Raw genomic sequence first — 11789 nt, forward strand, 5'->3', positions numbered from 1 at the left:
CACACTAGTTCTGATACAGGCCAGGATGCCATTGGCCTTCTTGGCCACCTGGGCACACTGCCGGCTCATGTTCAGCCGGCTGTCCACCAACACCCCCAGGTCCTTCTCTGCTGGGCAGCTTTCCAGCCACTCTTCCCCAAGCCTGTAGCGCTGCATGGGGTTGTTGTGGCCGAAGTGCAGGACCCGGCACTTGGCCTTGTTGAACCTCATACAGTTGGTCTGGGCCCATCGATCCAGCCTGTCCAGGTCCCTCTGCAGAGCCTTCCTACCCTCGAGCAGATCAACGCTCCTCAGGCTTGTATGTCTTTTAGTGTGGCAGGACTGAAAGTGTGGGATTTTTCTTGGTCATCTAAAACAAATCATATTGTAGACAACCAGCTTCTACATTCTATTGCTCTAAGCACAATAAGCTAAGACAAAGGCATTCTTCTAGTCATTCCTTCTATAAAGGTGCCACAGAATTGTGGATGCTAGGGATATAGCTCCTTGTTGTTGAGTGTCTTTGCATATGTCTTTGCGTCACTTTGATCAGCTAGAGAACCACGGATAGAGCCCTTGGTCAGGTTAAGTCTTGGCCTCTTTTGGATTACTCTTTGCAATGCTTGTGGCCTCCCTGAAGCATCTTTAGTACATCTAGATAAGAGCTTTCTGTGTGTTGGCATCTAGGCTTTGGCAGGAAGAGAAACAGGCAAATCAACTCCTCTGAGAAATAGCTTAGGTTTATGTAGAAAATTATTGGGCTTTGTTGATCTAGGCTTAGTATATTGCATGTTCAAATCATGCACATGAATGAGAGGTATTTTTTTTGAACCAGTGATCTTGGCTTGACTGTTTCATCCATGCCTTTTTCCGTTGTTTCCTCCTTCTCATCCTTCAGGTTTTGCAGAAGGCATTTCTGTTGTTTTCAGACCCAGCAACTCCTTTTTTATCTGTTCCTAGTTAGTGTTGTGTCAGCAGCTGATCTCTTTCCTGTCTGGGCAGATTCAATGCCTTTAATCCTCTCCTCTTTTAGGAGACTTTAAACTCTAAGTAACAGAAATTGAGGGTGTTGCAGAGATCATATAATCATATGCTAACATTCTTCCCTTCATAATTGAGAGGTAATCAGTCCCCAAATCCTAATCGTTCTCTTCAAGCTTTATATCCATCTGTGGATATGGATAGGAGTAGTAAACTCAGCTAAAGTGACTTGTTCCATGGAGTCATTCAGAGTTTCCATGGCATATCTCTCTCAGGAATCTGCACTTAGATTACCAATATTCTTTCGGGCCTATTAATTTACCTCCAAAATGTTCTCTCTTAAACAAACAAACAAATACATGTGGGAGGCATATTTCTTTTTTAAGGTAATTTTCATCTTCAGGCAGTTACTCTTTTAGTCTCAGCAACTATTGATGACTTCAAAGATATGAAAAACATCGCAGCTCTTGAAATTGCTCATGAGATCTTACTGGAAAACACAGGATTTTTCTTCATTTTTTACAAGCGGAATGGTTGATGAAAGCAAAACGGTTATGATCAACACAGTGTTCTGCGATCTATTAGTGCTTTGTGAGCTCTGCATCATCTGAGGTAGCTCTGTCAAAACATGCTGATGAAAAATACTATGATCCTTTGAGGCAATGTCATTGTGACGTTTGGGTGCTACAGCCTTTAGCAATTGCTGCAAAAAGTTGAAAGTAATTGCAGAACTTTCCCCATGGGATGAAGAACCAAAAAGATGGCTATTTTCAGTAGGTATGACTGTTGTGTGTGGTTGTGGGTTTTTTTTATTCAGGACACCAAAATGCTAAACTTTGGCAGTTTATCAAAATAGCCTAGTAAGGCATTGTAAATGTATCTTATATCAAGGTATACATTACAGCTACTAGAATCTCAACAAGGAGGGTATCTCAGTTGTCACCACTCTGCTTGTATACAGAAGTATAGATAATAGGGACTTTAGTTTTTATTGAAAAGGCTCTTCTGGATTCAAAGACAATGAAATACTACATTTTTAGAGCTGTTACTGGCATGTTGTTCCTTCTTTTAAGGAGAAAATTATTTAAATTTCAGTCTCCATTAGGTCCAGCTAAAGAAGGTTTGACTAACTTTAGTCTTGCGTAGTAGTCTTCCATAGGCTCTCTTGTTAAGTGTGTGAGAGAGAATTCTCTAGGCTGTGATTTCAGAAAGACAAATCAGGGTAACTGCGTTAGATTTCCATTCTGAATTGATCCTCAGAGGAGCCTATTCTTCTCTGCAAGAAGAACATAGATTCTCTAAGCTCAATTTGATCTTTTTAAATGTGGACCAAATCTTCTGCCTCGAAGATCACTCAATTAGATCTAGATTCTGCATGTGGTCTGCTCTCATTTTTTAATATGACCAATTTAAAAATACTTCATTTGCGAAAGAGGTTTTTAGAATAATACAAAAAAGATGTTTACCTTTTTATGTCCTTACTTAATTTTTTGAGGAGGCTTGTTTCAGAACTAGAGTGGAACAGTGGGTCTTTTGTGTTACGCGGGAAGAACAATTGCAGATCAAAACTTTTAATCTATCCCCCAAACCAGTTTGCAGCAACTTCCAAAGGAATATCCTGTAAGCAGTGTGAGTGCATGAGAACGTGCATGCATGTGTGTGAAGATTAGGACATTTGATTAGGATTTGAAAGGCATTAATAAAGAAGATACTTGTATATTGGTATAAATAAGCAACCTTCATCTCTAATGGAAGCACTGTCCAATTTCTATTATCTTGTTTTTTTCTTTTCAAAGAAAATGCAGGTTGTTCCTTTGCCATTTCAATGTACAATAATTGAAAGTCTCTCCCAGTATCTTAGGAATTCAAAAAAGTCCTCCTTATTGTTGCCATTAAGAAGGGAATTGCCAACTGTGTTTTTCATAGATTATTAAACTGAAATATGGTTGATGAAGTTGAAAATTTTTGACACTACTCTTACAAAGTCGTCGGCTGTCCCACGTTTTCACTCTTGAATTTTTAACCTCTAACACAAGGCAAGTAGGACTACTCTTAAGAAAGTTCTTTTTCTTTTAAACTCCTCTGAAGCATCTGTGAGTTGGTATAGAATATGATCCAGTAACACTAGTTATATTAGAGGATCTAAAAAAATCTGATGCTTTTCACCGTTTTTGACCTTTTTTTCTTAAACCTTTCAGAGTAGGAATTAGATAACCTCTCATGGTGGTTACCTATTAAAACAGTTTTAATCACATGAATTTTTTTAATCAGTGTTCTTATGCAGTTTAGAAGCCATTTCAATTACTTTCCTTTTGTACATTAGTTCTTCAAGGAAAAAACCCCAAAAAGTCCTGCAGGAATTCAGCTGTTTTATGAGCATACCGCAATCGTTTAGGGAATTTTAAAACCCTTTCATTTACTTTGTATATGTTTACACACTCCTAAATTTAAATTCTCTTTATTTTGGATGTGTGGATTAAATTTGCATGAGGTAATTGCCAGTCTCTTAAAAACTTCAATGTTAATACAGCCAAGCTACCATTATTTAAGAAAATGAACATTTTCACTGAGTTGGTAGGCCACAACACTAATCTCTATCTCTGAACATAACCTCTGCATGAGAATGTGGGCTTTCACAACAATACCGGCTGGGCTATGCAATGAAATTTCCTAAATTTCTTTTGTCCACTTTTCCAGTTAAAGGAAAAATCACTGAGCCAGTTTCCACTTTTATAAAGATTTTCAGGGAGTGTCCACATGGCAGCTAAATGATTTAGTATTAAAAGACAAAATTTAAAATAACTACTTGTCATTTCACATGGACATTCTTTTGGAAGAGACAACATCCTGTGAAAACCCTCTATTTGTGTATTAACCAAATTTGTGTTGATAAACTCTTATGTATGTCTTCCTCTCTCAAACTTGATTAAAAACTTTCAAAGATCCTGATAGGCACTTAGATAAATACTTTCAAATGGTGGAAATCAATTTAGTGCTTGAGTTTCAAAAAATTGCTTAGCAGTTGAGCTGTCATTTCTCCCATTAACTCAAGCACTGAACTGAAATATTCGACTGCTAGATCAAGCATGTGGATGCCTTCCAACAAAAAGGAAAGAAATGTACAATGTTCTGACTTGGTTTTAAATTTTCTGAATTATGTGGTATTTTAGTGTTTTTAACATAGTTCCTGTTTGTTATTACAGCATGGCATATTTCAGTAATCACAATATTAATAATAGTAGTCATACAGTAAACATCTAGCTAGTAACAAATTTTAAGTTTAATTTCTGCTTTTTGCTATCTACAGCTCCAGGTATAGACACCTTTTCTCATTTTACACAAATATTTCTTATATTGTTTGTGGACCAAATTCCACTAAGCATATTAGAGAAGATTAGTGAGATTGTTTATTCTGTTTATTCTCACAAAATGAATAAACTGTTACTCTTCTATAAAATAAATTGCTTTTTGCTAGCCCCATGTGGTTTATTAACCATGATTAAAAATAGCTATATTATGTTTAATTAGCAGTTTCTTCTCTCCATAAAAATGCATAAGAATATAAATTACACATGTAATTTTTTTGTTTTGATTTAGTAGTCCTTTGCAATACAAAATTAATTTTGTTACTGTTTGAGTTGGCTACTCTAACTGTAAATCCATGTTTAGCTGTTGTAGTGAAACTTCTTTTCCCTTTTGCCCTACCCATCAACATAGTATTACCAAAACTCAACCTTTTAAAAACTTCTTCTGGACTCATTCAGTGTAAATGAATTTCTGTAAATGTTCTAGACAACTAATCAAGAAAAAAAAAAAATCATTATGTAATGTCAGTATATTAGCTTAAAAGGTTGGAAGAAGAGTTAATTGTCTTTATGATATCTTTTTCTTCATTATTTTTCTGGCATAACAAGCATCAGACTGTGGGTGGAGGTTCTGTCTTCTTCCTCCTCCTCCTCACGCACGAAAGAGCTTGCACTGCCGTCTCCTGTGTTAGTTTTCCTGTCAGCAAGGCCGGTTCAAGAGTTTTCTAGCTTTCTCCATTGCCACCTCCACCACAGATGATTATGCCTTATTTGTGCTGCTACAACTGTTCGTACAGCTACCCGCTAAAGTGGTGGAGTGGAATTATTTGGTCTAAAACCAGCAAAACCACCTGTGGGTGCATGGAGTTCTGTGCAGGAATGGGGGACCAGGGCCTGAAGCTTTAGTGTTACTAAATCGAGGTGCTGCCAAGGAAATGGTAACATGCAGCCTTAAAACAGGAAATCCCATGGGTAGCAGCACTTGTTACTCTCTAAATACAATCCCTTGCTTTGTGTTATTGTGAAAAGAAGGTTATATCACTGTTCTTTAAATCCTGTTTATCATGACAACAGCAGCTGTTTTGGGATAGCATTTACTTCTAAAAAATGTTCATTGTTGCTATCTTAAATTCTTAATATGGCTTATCTCAATATGGGCTTACTCTGTGCAGCATGCGTAAAGGCTTCCTTGTATCCTTTGTTTAAACCTGTAAGGTGGCAGTGTGCTCAGTTGCAGTAGCCTCAAACTTGCAGAATTGAGGAATCGGTAACAGTTTTTGCTAATGATTTGTCATTGAGAGTTCTCGCTAACTTCCTGGCTAACATCCTGTTAAGGTGGGAGATACAATTCCCTACATAGTGACCAGATGTCAGCATCTGATTTATCTGTGCAGTGTCTGCAGACTCAAAGTTCCGTGGCAAGAACTGAATAAGAACATTATGGTCATCATAAAATACAGAATTTCCCAAAGGAAATGCTCCTAATCATAAAATACAGAATTTCCCAAAGGAAATGGTTCTATTGCTTAATTTAAAGTGAATAATTTTTATCTTGTGATGGCATAGGTGGTTTTATATCGTTTTTTTTTTTTTTTTGAAACAGCACTTAAAACTTCATTTACTTTTGTTAGCATCATTTTGGGTGGTGTGGGTTTTTTGTTGTGTGTGGGTTGTTGGTTTTTGTTTTGTTTTGTTTTTTGCTTTTGGGTTTTTTTTTCTTTCCTGTCTACATACACAGACAAATGTGGTAAGGTATTGTAGTTTAATGGTAGTTAATTTTCATTTCATATTGAAACCGTGTAACAAATTGTGAAGTAATCCTTGGAGGATATAAAGATAATACGGGATTCTCTTTCCGTTTACACTGAATCTATTCTCAGTAAAGCTATTAAAATTTAATTTAAGTTAGGAATGGTGTTAGGAATGCAAAAGCGCAATGCACGCTTTGAATTGTTCCCCCATAAAACCATGAATAAACGTGCAGGAATTCAAATAGCTTTAGTTTCTCACATATTGTCATTTTGTTAGGTAATGTAGTTCCACATTTTATTATTGCCTCTAATGTTTTAATGGCTTTTTACTTTTTGCAGTTTTGGCAGAATTAATGGAAAAGTTCGTGTCACATCTTTCTGAAAGCCGATTGGATTGTTACTTCAGCACAGGAAACTATAAAGGTCAGTTTCCTAATAATTTATTGCCATGCAGCCTCCTCATATTTAAATTACTTTCCTTTTGAATGTATCTGTAGCATTTTGGGGGTTGTTTAAAATGTTCTTTAACAGCTCAGAAATTCATTACTTAACTGGTGGGAAATACCTCACTTTGGAGCAAAAGATGATGTGCTTGAGTAAACAGTACAGATAATTATTAGTGATGGGCTTTCACATTTCTGTACGTGTAATGGAAAGATGGAGATGCAGAACAGGTGAGGGTATGATTCAAAGTATTTGTTGACACCTATTATAGAATGATTTGCAAAGGTGGTGGCATGAACATTTAAGATGGTGTAAGCAATCTGGCTCACCATCTGAGAGCCCCATAATATATAATCAACACAAAGGTACGCAATTTATATTGCAGTAAAGGATATGTATTAAAGAATTGCTATTGTTGGCAGAGTAATCTGAGTGTTATTTTTATACAGATGTCATGCTTACAGCCAAGAATAAAGGATGAATGATAAAGTTAATTTATTCTGAGTGTAAAGTAATACATTTTAATATTTTGAAGCACTTGCAAAATTAGAAGATTTAGAAGCATTGTTAATATCTGCCGGAAAATGCACTTTCATTCTTTACTATCTGTCTAGGACTTTTCTCTTAGGTTGTAGTTCACTCATTTAGAGCACTTATTATGCCACTAACTCTGGAGAACCAAGCCTGCTTTGGGGAGAGTCTGTTATTTATATTGATACTTTATTCTCACATCCATAGGATGCGAATATAGTGTCCTTGGAGACTTCAGACTTGCCTTTGAAGTTTCAAAGCATAAAACCCCTTTAGTAATTTTGAGGACCTCTTTCTTTTATGTAGTGGCCTTTACCTTCTGAAAGCTTGCTAATGGAATACTCTTAATTTTATTTGAGAATCTCTCTCTTTGCTTAACGAACAGAGTTGCTGAAGCGACAGTTCTTTCTGTCACTATTTTATTTTTCCTTAAAAGATCCCTAAAGGGTTTTTTGTTGTCCTGCATTAGTTTGTCATTTACTTTTCAACTTCTCAGGAGGCATAATGAGCAATAAAAATCTTTTCATGGACTCCTAAGACTTGCTATTTACATATTTCTGACACTTCCCAATTCAAGTTAGGATTTTGATGGTTCCTTTAAAAGCCCACATAATCACTTTATGATGTAAATGATTTATTTGACAACTAGACTGCCCCTCTTGCTCCTCTCTGTACATCCCTCTTTTTAGGTTGCAGTTCCAAGTATCACACATTCTCCAATGATATGGGAGGCCCAGGTGTAGTTTTCTTTTCTGTCTTGGGGAATGCCTATCTCGCATTTCTTTGGAGAACAGTATAGCCCGCAGACCTAACTTTTCAAGGTTATCTTAGTGTTTTCTGTTAGAAAAACAGGAAAACCCCCTTGGTCTGAATAAAGCAAAAACTAACTAGTGGAGGAACAGACATCTAACTGTGCAACCTCCAAGCGGATGCCTTGCCCAGCAATGACAGCATCCTGCTGTGTCTTAATCATAACAGCTAAGTGCTTCCATCTAGTGTGGAAGAACTGTAATGAAGGAAAGCAGTTGTCCATACTCTGTTCACTTAGATGTTGAATACCTTAGTTTCAATCCACTCTTCTCGATGTTTTGTTCAAAGCTAGGATTTAAAACAACTTCAGGAAGGTTGAACCTGGATCTTCTACTTCATTGATTCCACCATGGACTATTGATTAGGTGGAGGTGTGTCCTGGTTTCGGCAGGGATAGAGTTAATTTCCTTCTTAGTAGCTGGTACAGTGCTGTGTTTTGGATTTAGGACCAGAACAATGTTGATAACACACCGATGTTTTAGTTGTTGCTAAGCAGTGCTTACACTAGTCAAGGACTTTTTAGTTTTCCATGCTCTACCGACTGAGAAGGCTGGAGGTGCACAAGAAGCTGGGAGGGGGCACAGCCAAACTGGCCAAAGGAACATTCCATACCATGTGATGTCATGCTCAGTACATAAACTGGGAAAAGAAACAAGGCTACATTAATTATCTAAAATTTAATCCCAACTGTGAAGAAACACCAGTTTTGAAAATCCTGTGACAATTGCATACATTAAATTATTTTTTTAGAGTGGAAAATCCCAAAGAATAGGTACAGAAACAAAACAAAGATAACATAGTAAAAGCCTCAATTCTTGATTTTCTTGAGCTTGACAGATTTTCTTTCCATGATAAACCAACCCAGTCTGTATGACATTCCTTTTTGTATTTTCTGAATGTTTTTTTCATTCAGTCTTATACAGGCACTATTGGACGTTAATTCTGGATAAGTTTGCCTGTTCAATTCTCAAATAAAAGCTCCAAAATTTAAAGGGTTGGCTGATGAACATTTTTCATTTGCAAATGCTTTTGCTATTCCATGTGCTTTAATGAAGACAAGCTTGGAAATGGGAGAGTGAGAAGCCTTCTCAGGGACAGTCAGTAGTCTGGTGGTAAGAAACTGATGTGAAAAGTCGGCAAAGGGCTGGTGGTGTCTTAATGCTTTCTTTCCCTGTCAGCAGTACCATTATCACAGAGAGGAAAGAGTGTTGCTCAGGCGAACAGCATATGTTTCATCAAGGGTTTCTTTTAAGTTTTATAGGAAAAGTTACTAAAATTTCATAGCACCTTTTTCAGACAGGTGTAGCAATGAGTGTTGTTCAGGGAAACTAGTTTAGACCAATAAATTCATCGTGATTGACATGAAACTGAAAAATCTGGCTCTAAAATTGAATCTATGATCATACTTCACTCTGGAACAGTAAAAGGGCTTGACTGTAAGAATCAGTCATATAGCTAAATTTACACTCATTTCAGGTTCTTTTTTACATCATAAAACATACAGTGTGGCATGCCTATGAAGATAGAGAATGCGCTTTGAGAACCCAAGTCTGTATTACACTTCCTATGTTTGTAAGAAGGGACAAACAAAACACACTCAAATCTTTATCAGACCGTATTTACTTAAAATTAGGTTTCTCACAGATTGAATAATGATTGATCAGATTTGTATACATTTCCCAGGGTTTTCTGCTGATGAGTGCGAAGGGTTGGAATTTCTCCAAGGAGAACAATTACTTACTGAATGCCATGTTATTTCACAGTATCTTTTCCATATACGTGTGTTTAAGTGCTATCTAAGCTAAATCCTAAAACTGCTGTTACAGTAGAGACATTTTTCTGAATTAGGTAAAGCTAATGAGTTGTTAGAAGGTAAACTATATTCCAGATGCATCTTTCTAGCTGCACATCTAAGTAAGCCAAACTTGCACTTGGCAATTGCGTGTGTCCACCATTCTCTTGAATAAATTCAGGTCTGAGGAACTGAAAAACAGTTTCTAATAGTTGTTTAATTTTAATGAAGAGAAGCCACAATTTTCGTGAGAGTGGATTCAGTACAATACATAGATACTCAGTGTTTATCATGTTTCTTGAAATGAGAAATTGATTATCTTAAAAAATGACAGCTTTCTAAACCCGTAGGTAGTTGTAATCAGAATAACACAGTCATCCATCTGCTGTAGAATCCCTCAGGATTTCAGTCTATTATAAAATTTGCAACTATGAAAAAATCAAATTAGTTTGGGCTGTTACCATTTTCAAGATAAGAGAAAAGGAAAAATATCTGATAAACCACTATGCAGTTGCAGTGTTTAATTACAAACAGAAACACAACTCTTACTTGAAGTTTACTTTCTGCTAGCAGCAATGCTACGGCTGTGATGTGGATTCAGATGAGTAAAATAATATACAATATGTATGCTAAATGATAATGAACTCTGTCTGTCCCCTTTCCCAGAATTAATACTTTCTAGTTTGCTTTTATTTTTCTTTCTTCTTAAAAAAATCCAAAACACTGAAAACCAAATCATTGATGTCTAGCTGTAATAGGCAATAGGATGGCAAGAAACTGAAATTTGCTGTAGTAGTAAAATAGTCATAACGCATTAGGGATATGAAGTTCCTAAAATAGCCACTTGCTCTTCCTGTTAGCAAATTCCAGTTCACTGCAACATAAATGCTTTGTGGAAATGTATTAGTTTTCTCAAGGTTCCAACAAACCCATTTCTCAAAGAATTCCACTTGCAGAGTCATCTAATATGTTGGTGTCTGGATTGATCTCCGCCATGTGTTGCAGATTGCCCAAACTTGGGAATGCTACGACCTTTCAGGATCAGCTGGTTTTTTTGGTGGGTCTGGCTGTGCAGATGACCTTGCAGTTGAGTTCTCTGTTTCCACTGGACTTTGTCTCTGAAACAGCTCTGCCATGTACTGCCAAAGGGGCAGAACCTCAGGGATTTCAGGTCTTAGCCGTAAAAGTCAAATGTCACGGTGTTTTCCTTCTCTAGATGAGGCTTAGTTCTCCAGCTGAACAAAATCTCATAGGAACTTTCTACCATTTAATGAGCTCTTAATCTTCTAAGGGTCAGGTGGATCGGGTAATGGACTGAGAAACTTTAAAAACACCAATGGGAAGCTATCAGTATAGAGCTGATCAGAAGGAGTAGCAAATGAGAAATACAGGACTACAACCCCAAATTGAGCTGAAAGGGAAGGAGAATGAAGGGCATTTGATGAATGCACCTCTTTAAAAATGGGTGCCCACTTTAAAGATGTTGTTAGCAAAAAGCATTTTGCCCTTTGCCAGTTTATATGTAACTGGACTGAAAATGTGGTTCATTCTTAATGATGTTGCTGCCGAAAATAGCTTGAGTATTTGTGATGACCAATACATAAAGAAGTTCTGGATATGAATATTTTGATCTTGTATTGTTATGACAAGCATACTGATGACATAACAGATACTTTGAATAGTCAAGGTGGAATTGCACATGAGATTACCTAGCTGTGATGAGAAACCAACAACATTCTCCAGCAATTGTTCTTGGATCTTGTTTACATTGTCTCCATTCACAGTTCAAATCCAACAATAATAATGCTTTTCTTTGAAATGGGATTTTTTTTATAGACAGTTCTAACAACGAATATGAGATTCAGACTGTCAGAAGTGCTCTAGATGAGTAGCCTGGTGGAGGAGATGACACCACCAAAAAATGGTAGCAAAATGGCAGAAGAGAATATAGTGAGAAATGTATGACTTCTGCTCTGCCCCAACTCTAAATAGTGTTTTAAAATAGAAAACTTTCATAAGGACATCGGAAGGAGAGAGGATAGGTAGTGACAAAACATAAAGTTCTATACTGACTGCTTGGGCACCTGCCCACTGACAGTGTCAATGTTTAGGTACCTGTTGAAGAGTAAGTAAAAAACCTACTTTTTTTTTTTTTTTGGGGGGGGGGTAGGTTTTTGAGTTCCAAAATTTCAGGTT

General features: G+C 36.8%; 1 protein-coding gene across 1 annotated transcript in view; it reads left to right on the forward strand.

Moving 5' to 3' along the window:
• Positions 1-11789, forward strand: part of TBC1D32 (TBC1 domain family member 32) — an 89562-nt gene that overhangs the window by 63092 nt on the left and 14681 nt on the right. The window contains exon 26 of the mRNA XM_009289179.1: positions 6356-6439. Coding sequence (XP_009287454.1) covers positions 6356-6439 — 84 coding nt within the window. The remainder of the gene's footprint in view (positions 1-6355; positions 6440-11789) is intronic.

This window comes from Aptenodytes forsteri, unplaced genomic scaffold (genome assembly GCF_000699145.1).
Source record: "Aptenodytes forsteri isolate BGI_AS27 unplaced genomic scaffold, ASM69914v1 Scaffold217, whole genome shotgun sequence".
Taxonomy (NCBI): domain Eukaryota; kingdom Metazoa; phylum Chordata; class Aves; order Sphenisciformes; family Spheniscidae; genus Aptenodytes; species Aptenodytes forsteri.